Source organism: Ictidomys tridecemlineatus, chromosome X, assembly GCF_052094955.1.
Source record: "Ictidomys tridecemlineatus isolate mIctTri1 chromosome X, mIctTri1.hap1, whole genome shotgun sequence".
NCBI classification, from domain to species: Eukaryota; Metazoa; Chordata; class Mammalia; order Rodentia; family Sciuridae; genus Ictidomys; species Ictidomys tridecemlineatus.
Genome location: NC_135493.1, coordinates 87,649,373 through 87,672,368, shown reverse-complemented (window position 1 = coordinate 87,672,368; position 22,996 = coordinate 87,649,373). Strand labels below are relative to the sequence as shown.

The window sequence follows — 22,996 nt, the reverse complement described above, 5'->3', positions numbered from 1 at the left end:
AGACTGGACCACTGGGTCTCCCAGTAACTTAGTGCTCTACACAAAGGTCACCTTGGCAACCAGCAGGGGTTAAGGGAAAAAGAAGGGCCATGTGACTCAAAGGCATTCAGGCTCTTTAATGTTGGAGGATGGAGAGAAGTAGTCACTGGCGAGGAGTCTCTGGGAAATTCTGCAGGCCTTGTAGTTCTCTAAGTCCCTGCAAAAGAGGACAGAAGAGACTGAACAGGGGCTGAGTTCAGGTCCCACCCCAACTTTGCTCTGACTTCCCCTCCCTTGGCTCCAGTTTAGAGGGAAAGATGCTCCTTGCCTTCTTTAGGTCACCACTCAAAATAAATCTGGGGATAGTCTGGGAGTGGAGTGAGCTGCTCTCACCTCTAGCAACATGTGGATATGGGCCTTGATATTCATGGAGTCCTTGGTGAGGCTGTTGCTGAGCCTGGAGAAAACAAACAAGAAAGGGCAAATTGGGCCCCACTTATCATTATGAGGATAAACATTCCTCATTGTATCAAGAACTATCTACATCCTGGTTAACTTTTGCTCCACCTGCTCCTATGGAGATTTGGTTGGCTGTGTCTGGACTTCACTGTTTCAAAGACTACTTAATACCTACTGCATGCCAAACAGTTTTAAGCACTGGGGAGATGATGCAAACACAATGAACAAAAATCCTGGGCTCAGGGAGCTCAAATTCTTGCTAAGAAGGGATAGACAATAAATGATAGAAAAAAACTTAAACAATGAGGGAGGGGGATGATAAGAAATAGGGGATGGGGCCTGCAATTTTAAACATCCCAGAATACTCAGGGATGGCTTCACTGAGAAGCATTTGAGTAAAGCATAAAGTAAGTGAAGAAGTGAATAGTGTGGCTTCATAGAGGATAAGTGTTCCACAGACTCAATGGCCAATATGAAGGCACTATGGTGGAGTGTGACTGATGTTTGAGGTATTGCAGGGGGCCATAGGCACTGGAAAAGAGTAAGCCAAATAAGCTTGTTAGAGGGGAGAAAATGAGGGATGCAAATTCTATAAAGCTTACAAGGCCATGGTAAAGACCTGATGCTAAGTGATATGGGTACCATGGAGGATTGAACAGAAGAGGGAGGCAGAATAACTGGAGTTTAAGAGGCTCCATCTGGCTGCTGAGCTAAGTGACTGAGGATAAGGAGAATTAACATGGAAGTAGGAAATCCAGTGAGGAGGATACTGCATTAGCCCAGTTGAAATGGGGCATGGTGGTACTTGCCTGTAATCCCAGCTACTCAGGAAACTGAGGCAGGAGGATCACAGGTTTGAGGTAAGCCTGGGCAACTTATCCAGACTCTGTCTCAAAATTTTTTAAAAAAGGGCTAGGGATGTTGCTCTGTGGTAGAGCACTTACCTAGCACATGTGAGGCCCTGGGTTCAATCTCCAGTACCACAGGGAAAAAAGTGTATGTGTGTGTGTGTTGGTTTATTCCAGTTGAGAGATGGGGGATCTAGTAATAATAGCAGGTCATGAGAAATGATTGGATTTGGATATATTTTGAAGGTCGAAGCAGTTTGCCAAAGTGTTGGATGTCAGATGTGAGAAAGGGGTCATGGCTTAAGCAACTAAGAAGCTGGAGTTGCCTAAAACCACCCTAGCCCTGGGTTGTTGAGTTATATAAACTAGTCAATTCTTTTTGTCTAAGCCAGTTTGGATCAGGTCTCATCTAAAAGAATCCTAGTGAATACAAAGGGTCAAGGAACAGCTTCTGAAGAATGAGAATGAGTTAGATGGAGTAAGAATTAAGTAGTAAGAGGGTCTCTTCCACAGAAAGGCCAAGAAGCAGGAAAGAGCCTTTTGAGGAGGAGCCAGGAGGTCAGTGTTAAAAATAAAGTGAATGATGAAGGGAGGTAGATTAAAATAAGGTCCAAGAGGTAAGAACAGACTAGATCACACTGGATCATGATAGCATAAGGAATGCAGGTTTTATTGTGCTGAGCTACCTGTCAATATAGAAGTTGGTTTGAAAGATAAATGAAACTATATTCTGTGCAAAAAACAGAAAGCAGCAAGATAGGGTGTTAAGTTGGAAAAAATAGTATGAATCCAACTATATACCTGTATCTCCCAAATTTATATTGCCAGCCCAGACTTCTCTCCTGAACTTGACCTGGGAGTTTTTAACTACTTCAAAAAACTCCAGTGTTTAATAAACACCACATACATCCCAACTCCTATACAGAACTCCTGACCTAGCCCTCCCAATCTGCTCTTCCTGTCTTCTCCATCTCAGGTAATGGCAACTCCATCCTTCCAGTTGCTCAGCAAAAATGTAGATTCTCCTCCCCTTCCCCTTTTTGGTGATGGGTTTAACCTAGGGCTTCTGCATACTAGGCAAGCACTCTACCACTGAGCTACATCCCCAACCCCAAGATTCCTCTTTTTGCTGGGCACAGAGGCACACACTTGCAATTGCAGTCACTCAGGAGGCTGAAGCAGGAAGATCACAAGTTCAAAGTCAGCCTCACAATAGCAAGGAGCTAAGAAACTCAGTGAGGCCCTGTTTTTTTTTTGTGTGTGTGTGTGCTAGGAATTGAACCCAGGGCCTTGGTCATGCAAGGCAAGCACTCTACCAACTGAGTTATATCCCCAGCCCAAGGCCCTGTCTTTAAATAAAATACAAAATAGGGGCTGGGGATGTGGTTCAAGCAGTAGCGCACTTGCCTGCCATGTGCGGGGCACTGGGTTTGATCCTCAACACCACATAAAAATAAAATAAAGATGTTGTGTCCACTGAAAACTAAAAAATAAATGTTAAAAAAATTCTCTCTTTTTTAAAAAAAATTACAAAATAGGGCTGGGGATGTGGCTCAGTGGTTGAGCTCCCCTGAGTTCAATCCCCAGTACCCCCCACCAAAGGATTCTTTTCTCACAACCCAGATCCCAGAAATCATTTTATTTAAAATCACAGTTGCTCTTTCACAAGCAATGTTTTCAATCTCTATACATGCTCTTTCTCTAACACCGCAACATCTACCATGCAATGTTATTTACTTATTTACTGTTTCCCTTCCCTAGAACACTGGCTATGCAAAGGCAATGATTTCGATATGTTGTGTTCCCTGCTATATTCCTGAGAATCAGAACAGCATATGGCATAGAGTAGGCAACTAATGGATGTTGAAGGAATTAAGTGAAAGACTACTTGACTCAAAGGACCTAAAGTCCTCAAAAGATGGTTGCTTTTAGGTTTAGGTTAGAGAGCAAGAATATTTTCAAGAATATTTAGGGAGGTCTGGGGTTGTGGCTCAATGGTAGACTGCTTGCCTGGCATGTGTGAGCACCACATAAAAATAAGCAAATAAAATATTGTATCCATCTACAAAAAAATGAATATCTGAGGTAGTACTCAAAGAACAGAGGAATGAACTTAATCTGCTCCTTGGGACAATTTGAACTTCAAAAGAGGACAAAATCGTGGGGCTGGGGTTGTGGCTCAAGTGGTAGAGTGCTTGCCTAGCACATGTGAGACACTCAGGTTTGATCCTATTTTATTTTATAAAATAAAATATATTGTATCTACCTAAAACTAAAAAATAAATATTTTTTTTAAAAAGAGGACAAAATCAGATAATGATACAAGCTTGTCTATGAAAAGCTATGAGTTAGTTCACTCAAGAAGAAAGGAGATGGCTAGGTGGCTCTGTGGTAGAGCATGTGTTCAGCATGTGTAAGACCCTGAGTTTGGTCCCCAACACCAAAAAAAAAGGGTAGTGGGTTCAGGGTGGGGGAAGAAAAATATAAAGCTCATCAAATGCTAGTTGTACACAAAAGGAACATTTGCTCTGCTACTACTGATTCAGGAAGAACTGGCAGTTTGAAATGTGCCCCAAGTAGCCCAAGTATTTTAAAGAGGAGGGCTACCCAGACTTAAATCCCCATTTTCTAAAAAGATTAAATCTTTAGAAAGGTCTACTAATCATAATAAAGTAATATGAAAGTCAATCACACTTGTTTTACTTTTCTTTCTCTTGATGTTTTTTTTTTTTCCTAGTACTAGGGATTGAATCTAGGGGTGCTCTACCACTGAGCTACATCCCCAGTCCTTTTTATTTTGAGACAGTTGTTCAGGTTGGCCTCGAACTTGTACTCCACCTGATCAGTGGAATTACAGGCATGCACCACTGTGCTCAGCCTTTCAACCACATTTTTTCATCACACTAATAAACCAGGACAATATATCAAGACCAGCCAAGGCCTTGGGATGTAGCTCAGTGGCAGAATATTTGCCTAGTAATGAATGAGGCCTAGGGTTCAATCTCCAGTAGAGAAAACAAAACAAAACAAAACACAATACCAGGCAAGGGGGCAGACACTGACAATTTAAATAACTCATTCTGGGGACAGACATAGATTCTCAAAAAATTAAAATCTGGGCTGGTGATATAGCTCAGTTGGTAGAGTGCTCACCTCACATGCACAAGGCCCTGGGTTCAATCCCCAGCACCACCAAAAAATAAATAAATAAATAAATAAATAAAATCTATTTAAAAGGCTCAAGAATCCTCACATAGAAGGAAAGCTTTGTTATAAAAACTGGACTTCATCTAAAAGATCAACTGTTTAGAATTGCATTGACCATGAAAGCAAGCCCCCTGGTCAGGCTATTTGCTAATTGATCTGATAACCAAGATTTAGAAATCTCAGCAGGTCCCAAGTTTACTAACACTGAAACCCTGGAAAAGTTTGAAAAGAGAACAATTACTGAACCCTAATGGAGGCAACACTAGAAGAAATGAATATAGGAATAAACATAACCAAGAAGGGATTTTAAACCAAGTAGTATTACTCTTCTAAGATGTTATTAATCTAAGTATAATAATCAATGCCCCCCACACTCATTTCATCTGAGCCATGCTTACCCCACTTTGCAGTTTCTCTAGCATGCCAGGCACACTGTCTCCTTTGTTAGGAATGTTCTTTCCCCAGCCCCCAGCTTGTTCACTGAACCAAATGACTCAAATGTCACTTCACTTCCTCTGGGGGGGCCTTTTCTACCTACATTTGAAATCTCTCATCCATGCTCCAGTTGCTCTTCCCTGCAGAAAACCTAAATTTACCTGGAGCCCACACATTCCCTACCAGTTCCCATAGAGATCTGCTTCGATCATCACTTCAATTTTCTTCCAGTATACACTTTTAAATTCACTCAACAAACACAATGCCATGCTGTGTACTGTTTTAGTCACCTGGGATATAGACAAAATTTCTCCATTTATAAAGTTTATAATCTAACTGGAGGAGATGATCGACATGACAAAGAAAGAAATTACATAGTTAAAAAAGAGGTGATAGGGCTGGAGTTGTGTCTCAGTGGGGGGGGCGCTTGCCTAGCATGTGTGAGGCACTGGGTTCAATCCTCAGTATCACATAAAAATAAATAAGATAAAGGTATTGTATCCATCTACAACTAAAAAAAAATTTAAAAAAATAAAAAAGATAAATACTAAGGAAAAAGAAAAAGTAGGAGAGGAATAAAGAGTATCAGAAGTTGCCAGTTTAAAAGCAGGTTACAGAAGGCCTGAATGAAAAGAAAGGAAGCTACATAGGAAGAACACTGCTGGAGAGAGAACATCCATTGTATTTGCCCTAGACTGGGATCATTCTTGTGATGTTTAGAAGAAGACTGTGAAGGTCAATGTGGTAAAAGTATAGTAATTGAGCAGGAAAAATAGCTAAAAGTAAAGTGAAAGATAACTTGTTTTACTGTTACTGATTAACAGGCTGAGACTTTATAGATCTGACCATAATTATAAGTATGCACATATGTATGCATAATATTGTAGGCCCTCTATAATGTAAACCTTTAAGGAACTCTTTGCTCTTGTTCCCTGCTGCATCCCCACTGCCAAACATAAAGCCTGCCATACAGAAGATGCCCAATAAATGCCTGTGTGAATGAACAATACAAAGACCATTTACTGAATGTTTATTATGTGCTACATCTGAGGCTGAGCTTTGATTCCCCACTCTCAGCTTCAGCTTTGAGGAGGAAGGAAGTACCATTCCAGGAAGCCATGGAAAAGGAAGAACAGTGTTGAAAATGGTGATTTTTACTATGTATATTTGTATGTGGTGTTGGGGATAGAACCCACGGCCTTATGTGTAGTATGCAAGTGTTCTACCACTGAGTTACACCCCTGGTCAATGGTGGTGCTTTTAGATACTGTCCTCCCGGAATGAACTTACTCTGTGAGGAAAGAGCTCTTACGATCAATGAACTTGAGGGCTTCTGCGAGTGTTAACTCCAAGAAAAAACCATAACCCAGAGCCACGTAGATGCGCGAAGTATCTGGGCTGAGGAGAGAGGTCAGAGGAAATGGGGGGAATACTTATTACGATTTAGCATACCACACAGTTTATTTAAGATGTTTCCTATTCCCCCCCTTCCCCAAATTGAGACTCTGGAAGGGCAGGGATCTTGTCCTGTTTTATTCACTGACACATCCCCAACACCTAGCTTATATTCTTATGTAATATAAAACTTAGCACAGTGTCTGGTATGTAGAAGATTTGAAAAAAATATTTGTTGTGTGAAAGAAGGGGTAAGCTGAACCCTGTGGGCTCAGAGGGGCGGGTAGACACTCACACCACTGTGTCAACGAAGAAGTTACAGCCCAAATCCACCTGCATATATAACTCCGAGTGTTTAGCTTCCTGTGGGGCCAGGGAAAAAGAGGTAGGGATCAGTGGTCAAATTTTAGGCCAGGTGACAAGTTTTGGTCTGGGGTCCCTCTTCCCATCTCCTTCCCCCACCACACACAAACTGGTATCCAATCCTGAAGTCTTTACCTGCAGGCGCTCAATGACATTTCTCAGTTGAAGGTATTTGGCCAGCTGCTCATATACCTTGTCTCGATGATCCAGCACCTTTCTGATAAGATGAAAATACAATGGTGACCAACAGGAAGCTCTTTCGCTTTTGGGATATCACATATCATGCCCTAAACAAGCATTTAGCTCAGAAATTAGGATTTTGAACACTGGGTGAGACTGCCTGCATTTGAATCTAGGCTCTATCCTTTACTAGCTGTATAACTTTGATAAATAAGAAACCCATTTGGGACTCAGTTTGTCCATTTATAAAATAGAGATGACAGTATTACCTCGTAAGAATTGTTAGGATCGAATGACTGTTTATTACAATGTGTTTAGAATAACACTTGCCAAATAGCAAGTACTATATACTTGTTAGCTATTATTTATTACTAGTATTACTACACTCTACTGTCAATGTTTCCTGCCAATCAAAATGGCCCATTATCCCAGAAAAAAATCTTCACTCCCTTTTAGGATGATCATACAATCCTAGTTCTGAACATTACTTCCTGTTCAGATTAATGACAGCAATAACAGCTCTTCATACTCATTGAGTCTCTGTGTTTCAGGCATCCACACTAATTCCTTTTTAAAAATGCCTATTTGTTTTATTTTTGTACTCTCAACATTTTTCTTTTTTGAGATGAGGTCTCACTCTGTTGTCCAGGGTGGTCTCAAACTCCTGGACTCAAGGGTTCTCTTGCCTTAGCCTCGCCAGTAGCTGGGACAATAATGACACGCCAGTGAACTACTGGAAACTCAAAACCACCCTGTGAGAAGATTCCATAAACTTCCTTATTTCACAGATGTGGAAAGTTTATAAGGCACAGAGATGAGGTGAAGTAGAAGTGTTCACAACGATGGCAAAACACGCAAGCTAGGACGAGAACCCAAGAACTCTAATTCCGGAAACTTAGCTCTAGTTCAATAAATAGCATCAGAGCCCGCGCATGCGCCGATACAGTCTCAGTTACAAACGCCACGTTCCAGTCAAATCGCACCCCGGATGTCGTCCCCTACTTCCCGCTAGAAAGGTGACAGGGCCGGGCTCCCAACGCCTCACCCACCAATCCGAAGGCTTGGCACTCACTCTGAACGCCCCACCCACCACGTGGAAAGTTCGAAACGTCCCGCCTCCGGGCTGTCACTCACCTCAAGTCCCGCTGCAGCACGTCACTGATGAAGGCCTCATAGCGCAGCACTTTCTCCCCCGTGGCCTCCAACGCCCGCCGTTTAGGGGGCGTCGCCATGATGGGCTCCTGGGAGTGGGAAGACCACGTTGAGCACTTCATTTTTGCCTCACACATAGTTCATCTCCACCCTCTCAATGTTGGGATTGGGCTCGTGCGGTTCACGTTGGGGGGTCCACCTTCTGCCCCTCCCAACTCTGGGACTCCTTTACCCTGGGACACCCAAACGCCGCCCTTACCTTAGGGCCGCCGGCAATAAGAGACGTTGGTAGGAACAGCGGCTTCCGGGTGGCGCGGGTGAATGACGTAGTGGCAAACGTGCTGGCCAACCAAATAGCCAGGTGGGGAGGGGCGTTCCTTATCCGAAGTAGGCCATAGGGAAGAGGAGAGGGGCGGGGTTTTGCGGACTCCGGGGAAATCACGGAAGACTCCAGAGGAGTTTGTGAGCACCGACTTGTGTCTATAAGTAGGCCAATGGGGGACTGCGAAAGCCGCACGTGGAGCCTGTAGGGACGGTGCGTGGCAGGTGGAGGTGGAGTTTAATGGGATTTGGCGGGTTCTGGGGGAGGCAAAACTCACAGGCTTAGGTAGGGGGAGGGAGTGAAGTGCTTATAATTTTAAAAGCAAGTTCTCAGAAACAATCGGGCAAGAATTATTTATGGTTCTAGTCTGTGAGGAAACGCGTATATGCCGTGTGATCTGTTGTTCTGGATTTTGGTGTTTTTTACACGGCAGGTTTGGATTTTACTCCAGTAACGGGAATGAATATGAACATTTAAAAGGTTTTAAACGGAGACAAATTTTCTGAAATTCGTCTTCAATGACTCTAGCCCTGTGGCTCTCAATTGATAACTGAGGCTCAACTGGAGACTGACAAAACGCCGTGTCTAATCACCTCAATAAGGGAATAAGGGAAGTGCTCACTGAAGTCCTCCACTGAGGATCGGCAAGTTCTACTTAGGATTGGTTCCTATGTTTTTATTTAAATGTGTCAGTTTTTTTCTGAATGCATTTTTAATACTTGAGTGCATACGTTTGTTTTTCTTCTTAGGAAACGATAGGACCTAATCCAGCAAGTCAAGGCCTGAATCTGGAAGAGAACCCAGAGGCTAGAATCCTCCAAATGTTATTCGCGCATGGTAGGCCCTAGAGCACTCACCCCTGACAAGTAAATTTTCCTGGGTAATTTGTGCATTCAGTGTGTAAAAGCAAGGTTTTATTGGACTTTTTGTTTTTCAAGTATTCAAAACTTAAGCAAGGGTTAGGGCTGTAGCTCAGTGACAGAACATGTGGCTAGTTTGTGTGAGGCACTGGGTTCGAATCTTAGCATCCCATACAAATAAACAAAATAAAGGCATTCTGCCCATCTACAACTACCAAAAAAAAAAAAAAACTTAAGCAAATCGAGGTTTTCTTTGTTCTTAAGATGATTGTAAAGGAAACATTGAGACTTAGTTCTTTTTTTTGTAAATCTCATGTTACATGTGGCTAAAATTACATTTAGGTTGGAAAGGACACTTGATGTAAGAAAAGAAGCAAATGAAGGAAACAGAAGAGGCTCAACAGCAAAACAGGTTTATTTGGGACAAACCTGTTCAGGAGGCCTATTGGAGACAGAGACCCATCTGCCATTGCTAGGGGGCTGTCAGGGAGGTCCTCACCTCCATTTTTTTGAGGTAGTCTTTTTTGAGGTAGTCACTGTTCCACCTTGAACCAAGTGTTTTCCTTTCTTGGTATGATGATGGGATATTGTTTGGGGTTTCTTTGCATGATAATAGACTATTGTCTGTGGTTTAAGGTCCGGACTGAGAGTAACCTTGAGGTGATTCTTGTTGGAAGATGGAGGCTGTTTCAAAATGGTGTTGCCAGTGTCAAGTTCTTCTTAACACTTGGTAATTAGACAAATATTATCTAATTAATCTATTTCACTTTCCTTTGAGAAGAGAGGAAACATTTATTATCTTTATTTGGCAAGGAGAACTGTAGACAGTTCAAATGGGTGGGAGATAGGTCTTTGCTAGTCTACTAACATATTTCACAATTTTTTAACTTAAAGATATTACTAGCTGGATGCAGTGGTGCACACCTATAATCCCAGCGACTTGGGAGACTGAGGTAATAGGATCATAAATCTCTAGCCTTATGCTCCAAGCCTCAATAAGGGTGTTTATACTTCCATGGGGAGTTCAAAGCCAGCTTAAGCAATTTAGCAAGTCCCTAAGCAACTTAGTGAGATCCTGTCTCTAAATAAAATATAAAAAAGGCTGGGGATGTAGGTCAGTGGTAAAGCACCCCTGGGTTCAATCCCAAGTTCCAATAATAATAATAATACCAACTTTATTTTACACTTAAACCTACAGAACAGTTTACAGTGAACTCCCATAGAGCCTTCTCTAAAATTCAATAATGTTAATATTTAACTACATTTGCTTTCTTTCCAGAATGTTGTGGGAACTGGACCAGTCAAGAAGCAGCAAATGATACTCAAGAGAGTGGAAGAATTCAAACTTAGTTTATTTTTTTGGTACTGAAGAATGAATCCAGGGGCACTTAACTACTGAGCCACATCCTCAGCCCTTTTTTGTATTATTTTAGAGAGACGGTCTCACTGAGTTCCTTAGTGCCTTGCTTTTGCTGAGGCTGGCTTTGAACTCTTGATCCTCCTACCTTGGCCTCCCAAGCTGCTGGGATTACAGGTGTGCACCACCACTCCCAGCTATTAGTGCAGAAAGACCAGGATGGATGGAAACTTCACAAATCAGCTCAGTTCTTTTATTCAGAAATGGAATCATGGTTCTGATGGTGGTGAGTATGGTTCTTATGGACCCACTCTCTTTGTGGAAAATGAGCCACTGAACAAAGAAAGGGACTGGGCATATGTAGGTTATCCTGAGAAGTGAATTAAAGAGTGTGTCAGCTTGGGCAGTCAGTTTTTGGGGGTCTGTTTTACTAGGCTAAATGGGAAGGAGTGTGGCCTCAGTAGTCAGTCTCTGGGATTTATCTTGCTGGGCCAGATGGAGGGCTTGGGGTCAGTAGTTGGTATCTGGAAAGGGTTTGTTTAGGGAAGGATTTAATGCTTTAGCCCTTTCCCAGAGACTGCCTTTTTAGGTTTGATGGACTCCTCCTTGATAGACCCAACCTGATCTTTTATTAAAATTGGGAGCCATCTTGCCACAAAGCCATGAAAAGATAATTTCGGCTTTACTATAAATTACTGCAAATTCTGAACCTGCTTGGAATGCCTGCCCGTGCCTTGAACTCACCCATGCCTGGCTCTCTGACCAGATAGCAGCTTTCTCTGAAACTTTAGTGACACCTCATAAATATTGGCCTTCCCTGGCCAGACAACGACCCTCTCTGAGGCTCTAATGGTCCTCATAAATTCTGATGTTGGGGCCAGCACAAAAAAAAAATGTAAACTACCATTAGTGTGATGCTTGTCAGAGTTCTGTTATCTGTAACCCCCCTTTTGTGTAACTTTCTGGGCTATAAAGCTGGGCTGTAGGAAAGGTGGGGGGCTGTCTTGTTTTGGGAGGGAGAGGCAGCCCGGCCGGTCGAAATAATAAGCTTGCTTTAATTTGATTTTAATTGGAGTCAGTGGTCTTTTCTTGCATCCTGGTCTAACACTCCTCCCCAGGGTTTGTTTTATCATTGGGAAAGAATGTACTGGAAAAGGATCAATGCTCCTAATTTATGACTTTCTCACTCCTTTTTTTCTTACATATAATTAGTTTGGGGTTTGTTGTTTTCTAATACAGGCCAAATTTTGGGGTTTTTTTTATGCTGGTGGGCCCAGACAAGATCAAACTCCAAATTCTGAGCCCCCATCCCCAGTTTTTCACAACATTTATAGGCTTTCTGTGCCATATAATTTCTAGTCCACATGATAGAAGGCTGTGAGTTTCTAGTAGGATGCATGTTTGTAGAAGCACAGTGCAATAAGGAGAAAAACTGATTCTTCTCACAGGCCTCTGATAAAATCTCTAGCCTTATGCTCCAAGCCTCAATAAGGGTGTTTATACTTCCATGGGGAGTTGTTAAATTCCTATAGGTAGTTATTTACAACCCAAAAGGTAAGGGCCTATGTTTACTTAGGTTTCCTGAAGGAGGGCTGAAAGAAAGGGTAGGGGAACTCACCCTTTCCCCAGGCACTAGTTTTTCATGATAGTTTTTTAAGTTGTCAATGGACTTTTTATTTTACTTATTTATTTGCAGTACTGAGAATTGAACCCAGTCCCTCACACGTGCTAGGCAAGCCTCTACCAAATCCCAGCCGATGATAGTATTTTTATAATTTCATTTCATAACCAGATCTGGTTTTGCCATCCATCACAAGACAACATAATAATTGTTGACACAGATGCATAGTATTTTATCCTTCAGATGGCCTCAGATGTTTGAGTCACTTCCCTTTATTGGAAATTTAAATGTGTCCAACTTTAAAAATTTTTTATTATCTAGGATCAGATAACAGTCTTTGTTTTCAGATTTTTGTGTGCAAGTATGATTGTTTCATGGTGATAAATTTCTAGAAGTAGAATTTATGGATCTAAGGAAGGTCATTGCATTGTAAATCTAGTATTAAATGACCATTGTATGCACACTGCCTTAAAACTTCCTTATGTAAGATGTACATCAGGGGTCAGCAAGCCTGAAAATTATATGAAATTCAAATTTCAGTGTCTAACAATAAAGATTTATTGGGTCACAGCCATACCCATTTATTTGCATACTCTCTGTGACTGTTTTCATGCTACAGTGGCAAAGATGAATAGTTGTCAAAGAGCAAATGTTCTGGAAATTCTAAAATATTTACTACCTGGCCTTTTACAGAAAATCTCTTGGTTTCCTGGCATCCCAAGAGGCAAGGTGTTCTGCCAATCCCACTTCTTTAGGATCAAGTCAGTCAGCACTACAGAGGCTAGGGCTGTAACCAAGTGGGTCTCTCTGGCTTGCACTGGTGACCTGTTAGCTTCCCCTTCTTCTTATGAGAAGACACTTCTAGTTTGATCCTTTAGGGCGATGTGAGAGACACTGCTGCACTATCACCAGCCAGAGACCTGAGATCAACTTTATCTCTCTTGTCTCCATTTGTATTATTTCTCCTCTCCATACAGTCTCATAGTCCCAGACCTCCCTCAGCTCTGACTTAATAGATCTCTGAATTTGTCTTTTCCTCAGAAGAAGAAATGACTAAGAATCAGGTGAGTGTGTATTTTTGATGGCTAGTGATGTGCAATATCTTGTCATATGTGTTAGGTCGGTGGCCTACACCCCTACAGTCGCCTCCCCACCAAACCTACTTCTGAGCCATTCCTCCCACGATGTCCCTAAACAAGCAGGAAGTAGCCAGACTTAGTGGCAACTTAGAACAAAGCAGCGGGCTGGGGATGTGGCTCAAGCGGTAGCACACTGGCCTGGCATGCGTGCGGCCTGGGTTCGATCCTCAGCACCACATACAAACAAAGATGTTGTGTCAGCCGAAAACTAAAAAATAAATATTAAAAATTCTCTCTGTCTCTCTCTCTCTCTCTTTAAAAAAAAAAAATCCCTGTTTCTTTAAAAAAAAAAAGAACAAAGCAGCCCGTGCTGCTTTGAACATCATCAGATGCCAGTGGAAACACCTGTCAATCAGCCAGATCTCCTGATTAACGCCTGTCAATCAGCAGGACCCCCTGGCCAATCCTGGAGTTCAGCCAACTCCCCTGACCAACTCCAAGGGGGCAAGGGACCCTAGAGACACCTTTTCCTGTCCCAAGCCCTTCCCTTCCTGCTGTAAGCCCCATAAAAGTCCAGTGTGGTCGAGCTTCAACGCAATTTCTCCTCAGACCCTTCTCCTGTCCCCTCTGTGGGTCTGATCGAGTTCCGCCCAGGAGTGATATCTCAATAAAGCCTGTTCAGCAGCCCTTTTAAATCTGCCTCCTTTGGCCGCTGCCTGCCTTGTCTGGTCTGACAATATGCTTTTTTATCATCTCTTTATCCTCTTTGGTGAAATATCTGTCCACATCCTTTTTTAAAAAATTTCTAGTTGTAGATGGACAAAACACCTTTTTATTTGTTTTATGTGGTGCTGATCATTGAACCCAGTGCCTAAATATGCTAGGCAAGTGCTCAACCACTGAGCCACAACCCCAGCTCCCTCTCCACATCCTTTGTTCATTTCTAACTGTATTTTTTTAAAACTGTTGAGTTTTGAGAGTTCCTTTTGACAGTTCTGCTTCCCACATGTTGAAGTTTGAACATTAGAGAATCATGCCAAGGCAAGCATATGAAGCAGGGTTTATTTAAAAATTGGTAACATAGACTTCTCCCCTCCCCAGAGGGAGAAGGGGGCCATAACTGGTATCCTGTATCCCAAGAAGAGAGGTGTTCTACCCTTTTTATATGTCCTAGACTTCCTTTGTTCTCCTGCCTTTTCCCCCTTATCTTTTCTCCTTCCTGCATATGTGACTAGGCCCAGTAAAGGCTTGGTAGGAAGGCCGGAAAGGTGGGAAAGAGGTGGGCTGAAGGGGGAAGGGCAGGATGGAGTAGCCAAGGACACATTAACAACTTTATAGCTCCCTGTAGGGAGGGGAAGTTCCTGGGACAGGTTGCCTTGGCAACAGGTTGGAGCTGGGGCAGGTTCTTGATAAGATGCCTCAGGAGACACTCTCCAACTTCCCAGACTCACTCAAAATTGGCCTCCTTGATCTGAACTGACTCAGTTTACCTATCTACACTGACTGCCTAATTCTGGCCTCACTTTCATACTTAAGTTTTTTGTCAGATATGTGGTTTACAAATATTTTCTCCCAGTCTGTAGCTCATCATTTCTTTTTTTGCCCTCTTAATGGGGTCTTTTGTATGTGACTTTCTTTTAATATTTATTTTTTATTTGTAGGTGGACATGATACCTTTATTTTTATGTGGTGCTGAGTATTGAACCCAGTGCCTCAGACATGCTAGGTGAACATTCTACCTTTGAGCCACAACCACAGCCCTGTAAATCACTTTTAATTTTAATTTTGAAGTCCAGTTTGTGTGTATGTGTGTGTGTGTGTGTGTGTATATATATATATATTTGTTTTTGTTACTGAGTATTGAATCCAAAGATGTTTTACCACTGAGTTACATCCCAAGCCCTTTTTATTTTTTGAGATGAGGTCTTGCTAACTTGACCAGATTGGCCTCAAGCCTGCCTCAGTCTCTAGTAGCTGGGACTATAGGTATATGCCATGATGCCTGGCTTCCTTTAGCCATTCTTGCAAAGTAGGTCTTCTGGTAACAAATTTTTTTAGTGTTCCTTCATTTAAAGAGTGTCTTGATTACCCCCTCATGCCTAAAGTACATTTTTGCTGGTTAAAACAATTTTTGGTTGGCCTTTTAAAATTTTTGTCACTTTTATTTTGCTCCCTCTCTCTGGCCTCTAGATTTTCTTTCTGCTTTTTTAAAAATTTACTTATTTATTTTATTTTATTTTATTCTTAGATGGACAGCATGCCTTTATTTTATTTGTGTATTTTTATGTGGTGGTAAGGATTGAACTCAGTGCCTCACATGTGCCAGACAAGTGGTCTGCCACTGAGTTACAGCTCCTGCCTTTTTTTTTTTTTTTTTTTTTTTTTGTGTGTGTGTGTGTATTAGTAGGGATTTTACCCAGGAGTACTCTACTAGTGAGCTATATCCTAGCCTTTTAAAAAAATTTTTGAGACTCACTAAAGTGCCCTGGCTGCCTTGAACTTCTGATCCTCCTGCCTTATGCTCCTGAATAGCTGGGATTATAGGTGTGTACCACTGCACCTGGCTCTGGCTTCTATGTTTTCTGATGAGAAATTGAAGTGTGTTGATGAAAACTGGGCATGGTGGCACACACCTGTAATACCAGCAAATCGGGAGGCTGAGGCAGGAGGATGGCATATTCAAGGAATTGGCTTACTTCACTTAGGATGATACTCAAACTCTATTCATTTACATGGAAATGCCATAATTGTATTCTCTTTTAATGCTGAGTAATATTCCATTGTATATATGTACCACAGTTTCTTTATTCATTCATCTATTGAAAGGCATCTAGGTGGGATCAACAGTTTACCTATTGTGAATTGTGCTGCTATAAACATTGAAGTGGCTGTGTCCCTGTAGTATGCTGTTTTTAAGTCCTAAGGGTATAGACCAAGGAGTGAGATAACTGGGTCAAATGGTGGTTCCATTCTAAGTTTTCTGAGGAATCTCCATACTGCTTCCCATACTCAGAAAATTGATTCCTGGATCATTTGGTAGTTCCGTTTCTTTTTTTTGGTAAACCTCCATACTGTTCTTAATAATGTCTATACTAATTTACATTCCCATCAACAGTATATAGGAGTTCCATTATCTCCAAATCCTTACTAGCATTTGTTTGTTTTTGTAATAGTCATTCTAACTGGGTGAGATGGCATCTCATTATAGTTTTGATTTTCCTGTTGAGTAATGATCTTGAGCATTTTTTTGATATATTGTTGGCCATTTGTATTTTCCTTTGAGAAGTATCCATTGAGATTAGTTGCCCATTCAATGTTGGATTGTTTTTAATTGTTAAGTCTTTTGAGTTTTTATTTTTTCTTCTTTTTTCAGTACTGGGGATTGAATCCAGAGGCATTCTACCACTGAACATCCCCTCCAGCCCTATATATATATTTTTTGAGACAGTGTCTCACTAAGTTGCCCAGATTTGTGATCCTCCTACCTCAGCCTCCAGAGTAGCTGCTCAGAAAGTTCTCTATAAATTCTGAACATAAATTCTCTGTCAGATGAATGGCTGGCATATATTTTCTCCCATTTTGTTGGTTGTAATAATTGTTTCCTTTGCTGTGCAGAAGATTTTTATTTTGATGTAATTCCATTTGTTGATTTTTGTTTTTGATTCCTGTGCTCTTAGGGTCTGATCCAGAAAATCATTGCCTGATTCAGTATCTTGAAGTATTGTTACTCCTATGTTCTCCTTTAATAGTTGTCAGAGTTTCAAGTCTTACATTTAAGTCTTTGATCCCAGCCCTCCTTTTATGGTACTAGGGATTGAACGCAGGGGTGCTTAACTGCTGAGCCACATCCCCAGATCCTTTTTACAAAATATTTTATTTAGAGACTGGGTCTCGCTAAGTTACAGAGGCTGGCTTTGAATTTGTGGTCCTCCTGCCTCAGCCTCCCAAGCTGCTGGGATTGCAGGTGTGCACCACCATGCCTGGCATCTTTGATCCTTTTGAGTTGATTTTTGTACAGGGTGAGAGATAGGAACAAGTTCCAATATTCTGCACCATTGTTTGTTGATCAGTTGAGTATAGACATGTGGGGTTCTATTTCTGGAGTCTCTTTTCTATTAGTCTATGTGTTTGGTTTTATGCCAATATTATGCTGTTTTGGTTATTATGGTTCTGTAGTATGTCTTCAAATAAGGCCTCCAGCTTTACTCTTATTTCTTTCTTTTATTAATTGATTGACTTTTGCAGTACAAGAGATTGAACCCAGGGGCTTTGAACTTGTGTTCCTCTTGCCTCAGCCTCTGGAGTAGCTGGGATTATAGGCTACATGGTGGTTCACACCTATAATCTCATCTACTTGGGAACCTAGGGCCTCACATGTACTAAGTAATTGTTCTACTACTGAGCTGCATTCCCAATTTTTTCTGTGTCCAGAAATATGTCTATTTCTTCTTTATTTTCCCATTTGTTAGCATATGTTTTTTAAAAATAATAATCCTTTATGGCCCTTTACAGTACTGAGAATTAAACCCAGGGGTACTTAACCACTGAACCACATCCCCAGTGTGGGAGATGAACCCAGGGCCTCACACATGCTCAACTCTTTTTTATTTTTTATTTAAAGACAGGGTCTCACTAAGTTGCTTCAGGGATTATAGGTGTGCACTACCATGCCTTGGTAAGTCGCCCAGGCTAACCTTGAACTTGCAGTCCTCCTTTCTTAACTTCCCTAGTTGTTGGAATTACAGGATGCATCACTGTGTCCAGCAAGAAGTACACTTAAACTCTTTTTGTTGTTGTACTCTTTAGATATACATGACAGTAGAGTGTAATTTGACATACATGGAGTATAACTTATTCTAATTAGGATCCCATTCTTGTGGTTATATGTGATATGGAGTTTTACTGGTTGTATATTCATATATGAACATAGGAAAGTTATGTCTTATTTATTCTACTGTCTTTCCTAATGCCATCCTCCTCCCTTCCTTTAATTCCCCTTTGTCTAAGCCAGTGAACATCTATCCCCTGCCCTTATTGTGTGTTAGCATCTGTATGTCAGAGAGAACATTTGGCCTTTGGTTTTTTGGGACTGGCTTATTTTACTTTCTATGATAGTCTCCAGTTCCATCCATTTATCAGCAAATGCCATAATTTCATTCTTCTTTATGGCTGAGTTGACTCTAATTCTTATCCTTATTTTTCCATGGGTAGAATGATTTTGCTTTGTACTGCTTTTTAGATCTTCTTATTGTCTTTGGTTTTCAGCAGTTTGAATTATTATATATCTAGGTGTCAATTTATTTGTTTTCATCCTGCTTGGAATTTTCTTAGATTCTTGGATATGTGATTTAGTGTCTTTACTACTTTTGAAAAAATTTTGACCATTATTTCTTCAAAAATTTCTTCTGCTCTATTTTGTCTTCACTTCCTGTGTAATTCCAATTACACATACATTGCATGATTTGATATTGTACATTAGCTTTTGGGTGCTCTTCTGTTTTTTTTTTTTTTGGGAGGGGCAGTGGCGATTGAACTAAGGGGCACTTGACCACTGAATTATATCCCCAGCCCTATTTTGTATTTTATTTAGAGACAGGGTCTCACTGAATTGTTTAGCACCTCACTTTTGCCGAGGCTCGCATTGAACTCACGATCCTCCTGCCTCAGTCTCCTGAGCTGCTGGATATCCTCCTTGTAATAGCACTTACTTTGGTACTGAAAGCCACTCTTACTTTGGGTCCTGGTCCCTAGCATCATCATCCCTTCTAAGGCTGTGATTTCACATGTGCTTAGAAGCACCATGGATTCCATCGAAGGCCATTAGTTAAAATGGCACAGATAGTTTGTGTGTTTGGTCTCCATGAGTGGTGTTGTTGGGTAGAGAATATGGCAGAACTATTGGGGTGCTTCCTAGTAGGGACTGTCATTTTGGAAAGGTTTCTGTTACATGCAGAGAAGGAAGCTGCCTTGCTTGAATTACCAAGGGGTCAGAGGTAGAGCTGTGGTCCATTGCTATGCAGGATTCATAGACTAGGAGATTTGGGATCTAAGCTATAGAGATCTGTGGTATTTATAGAAGCTGAAGTGCCCCTTTGTTTATGACATGGTGGCAAGGCAGAAAACCGTATCTCCTAAGAGATACAACTGTGTGGGGGAGTGAAAATTCACAATGGAACCATCCTCTTTTGAGTTCCAACGTGGGAGAAAATGGGGAAACCGGGAAAGCCCAGTAAGCTACAGGGAGATACCAGTGGAGAAGGGAGAGATGTCAGGGTGGTATATTTCCTTCCTGGTAAATAATCTTAGTAGTTCTAGAGAGTTTGGGATGGTATAGTCTTCATGCGGGAGATACCACTGGAGAAGAGAGAGAGAAGTCAGTGCGACAAAGTTTTGCCAATTAGTGCAACCAAAGGGAGATGGAAGGAGAAGTCAATGTGAAGGGAAAATACCAACCTTTAGGAAACTTAGGGGCATGTCTACTATTATTCAAGCATTTACTGATCCCATGTATACTTCTAAGCACTTTCTATGTATTGACTAATTTATTTCTCTAAGGTATGTGGACTTTGAAGTACAGTTATAATTGCTTTTCCAAAACCCAGACTAGAGATAAATATAGCCAGGTTTTCTTCTAATACATGTATATGGTTTTATTTTTACATGCAGACCTTGGTCCATTTTGAGTTTGTTCTTATTTATAAGGTATGGATCCCATTTAATAAGGTGTGGATCCCATTTAATCTGTTTCTAAATGGCTGTTTCAAATACATTAAATAGTATCTACCAAAAATATATATTCCCAGAACCTGTGAACGTGACCTTAATTTGAAAAATTGCATATGTAGTTAAGGATCTTGGGATGAGGTCACCCTGGATTACATTAATAGGCCCTAAGTCTAGTGACAAGTATCCTTTACAAGTGACAGAAGAGGAGAAAGACACAGAAGGTAATGTGAAGAAAGAGGCAGAGGTTGGGGTGATCTTTTCATAAATCTGTGGATATCTAAGGAATATCAAGGGTTGTTGGAACCCCTAGAAGCTAGGATAGAGGTATAGAATAAATTCTCTTCAAAAGAAACTAGCCCTTGGGGCTGGGGTTGTGGCTTAGTGGTAGAGTGCTTACCTAGCACTGTGAGGCACTGGGTCCAATTCTCAGTACAGCATATAAATAAATAAAATAAAAGTCCATTGCCAACTAAAAAATATTTTTTTAGAAAGGAACCACGGGGTGGCTGAGGTTGTGGCTCAGTGGTAGCGCACTTGTCTGGCATGTGTGAGGCACTGGGTTCAATCCTCAGCACCACATAAAAAATAAATAGATAAATAAATAAAGGTATTGTGTCTATCTACAATTAAAAAAATATTAATAAAGGGAACCATGGACCTGAGTAGAGGACAGGGGAAAGCCCTAGTGACACCATTTTTGGACTTCTAGCTTCTAGAACTATGAGAGAATAAATTTCTGTTGTTTGAAACTAGCCAAACTGTGGTAAGTTGTTACTACAGTCCTAGGAAATGAATATACTATTTAAAATTTCATCTTTGGGGCTGGGAATATAGTTCAGTGGTAGAGTGCTTGCCTGACATGCCTCAGGCCCTAGTTTCTTTCTTTTTTTTTTTTTTTAGAAAGAGTGAGAGAGAGTGAGAAAGAGGGAGAGAGAGAGAGAACTTTAATATTTTTATTTTTCAGTATTTGGCAGACACAGCATCTTTGTCTGTATGTGGTGCTGAGGATCGAACCCGGGCCGCACGCATGCCAGGCGAGCGCGCTACCACTTGAGCCACGTCCCCAGCCCTCAGGCCCTAGTTTCAATCCCCAGTATCACACAAAAAATAAATGTATGTATGTATGTTCATCTTTGCTCCTTGTGATTTGAGATGCCATTTCAATCATATCCAGGTTTCCTTCTATATTTGGATGTATTTCTGGATATTTTACTCTGTTTTCACTGGTTTGTGTATTCAATGTGTTAAGACGACATGGTTTTAATTATAGAGGCTTTATAGTGTATTTCTATACCTGGTAGGGTTAATCTCCATTATTGCTTTTGTTTTTTAGGTCTTTATAGTTACTCTTTCACATTTATTTTACCTTATCAGATTTTAGGCAATCTGGTTTCTGCATTGATTCACTTAACTCTCATACCATACTAACTCTCTGGAATACTTACTAGGAAAAAAATCCTTCAGTAGAATGGATAGGGAAACTTTGGTATATATACACAATGGAATATTACTCAGCATTAAAAGAGAATAAAATCATGGCCTTTTTAGATAAATGGATAGAGTTGGAGAATATAATGCTAAATGAAGCAAGTTAATCCCAAAAAACCAAAGGCCAAATGTTTTCTTTGATATGAGGATGCTGACTCATAATGGTGATGGAGTGGGGAGCATGAGAGGAATGGAGGAACTTTAGATAGGGCAAAGGGGAGGGAGAGGAAGGGTAGGAAAGATGGTGGAATGAGTTAGACATCATTACCGTAAGTACATGTTCGAAGACATGAATGGTGTGAAAATGCTTTGGGTTCAACCAGAGACTTGAAAAATTATGCTCTATATGTATAATATGAGATGAATTAGATTCTGCCATCATATATAACAAATTAGAATAAATAAATAATTTAACAAAAAATTTAAAAAATCAACATCATAAAAAAAGAGAAAGAAATGAGCGACTATACATTGGGTTGTGGGAAATGGAATGATCAATTCCAATTTTTCACCCATCCCTGCATCCACACCCTCTGCCCCTTAATGGTGTATTTGGTCTGTGGTTCTCTCTGCTTCAGGGCATATGAGTAGAGACCTGCCATTTCTGAGACTATGCCTTAAGAAGCCTTACCTGTTCTGGCTTGCCTTCTTGTCCTTTGCATCACTAGAATAAGATTCCTAAGTCACTACTGCCCTTCAGTATCAGCTTCAGAATAGATGACATGTGGATCAAAGTTGCCTTGGCTGCTGTGCCACCAAGAGAGATGGCCTAGTAAAAAAAGATGCAGAGAATTGTACATAATATGGTTTCACTATATTGCCTAGACTGGTCATGAACCTCTGGGCTTAACTGATTCTCCTGCCTTAGCCTCGAAAGTAGCTGGGACTACAAGAGCGGGGGGGGGGGGGGGGGGGGGGCACCTCACTGACTATGATCTCACTTTTTTTTCTGGTGCTGGGGTAGGTGGATCCCAAGGGCTGTCCATGCTAGGCAAGTGCTATCACACCAGCCCAGATCTCACTTCTCACTTTTGTAAAACAAAAAATAATGTATGTGTGTAATACAGGAGATGTGTGTGTGTGGATGGGTGGGTGTATGTATGTGTGTATGTATGTGCACATGCGTGCACATGTGTGTATCAAACATGGAAATGAGAATAAAATGGTTTATAATTGATGGTTAATACTGGTTATCTGGCTGGGCGTGGTGGCACACGCCTGTAATTCCAGCAGCTTGGGAGACTGAGGAAGGAGGATTAAAAGTTCAAAGCCATTCTTAGCAACTTAGAGAAACACTAAGCAACTCAGTGAGACCCTGTCTCTAATAAAATATAAGAAAGTGTTGGGGATGTGGCTCAGTGGTTAAGTGCCCCTGGGTTCAATCCTTGGTACCAAAAAAAAAACCCAAACAAATAAACAAACACTGGTTATCAGAAGAAAGGTGTAGATAGAATGAAAAGAAAAAGAGGAAGTTGGTGCAAATAAGAGAAAAAGCACTCCATGATAAAATCTAGTGAGTACAATA

The 22,996-nt window shown here is 41.1% G+C and overlaps 1 protein-coding gene and 1 long non-coding RNA gene across 4 annotated transcripts; one reads left to right on the top strand and one right to left on the bottom strand.

Moving 5' to 3' along the window:
• Positions 1–96: 96 nt before the first annotated feature.
• Uxt (ubiquitously expressed prefoldin like chaperone) lies at positions 97–8,393 on the bottom strand. Its single transcript, XM_005324030.4, has 7 exons — positions 8,278–8,393; positions 8,001–8,107; positions 6,822–6,903; positions 6,619–6,686; positions 6,219–6,326; positions 373–436; positions 97–196 (listed from the first exon to the last, which is right to left on the bottom strand). Exons 2-7 carry the CDS (start codon positions 8,096–8,098, stop codon positions 143–145), a joined length of 474 nt encoding a protein of 157 aa, XP_005324087.1. The 5' UTR covers positions 8,099–8,107; positions 8,278–8,393; the 3' UTR covers positions 97–142.
• A 21-nt stretch (positions 8,394–8,414) lies between these two features.
• On the top strand, positions 8,415–11,626 carry LOC106144831 (uncharacterized). Of its 3 annotated transcripts, none has more exons than XR_013431865.1 (5): positions 8,417–8,553; positions 8,774–8,984; positions 9,090–9,177; positions 9,837–9,930; positions 10,480–11,626. It is a non-coding gene; the product is annotated as an uncharacterized LOC106144831 (long non-coding RNA). The 3 variants fall into 3 exon arrangements; XR_013431866.1 differs by having other exon boundaries at positions 8,442–8,570; XR_001229726.3 differs by lacking the exon at positions 8,774–8,984 and having other exon boundaries at positions 8,415–8,553.
• Positions 11,627–22,996: the final 11,370 nt, after the last annotated feature.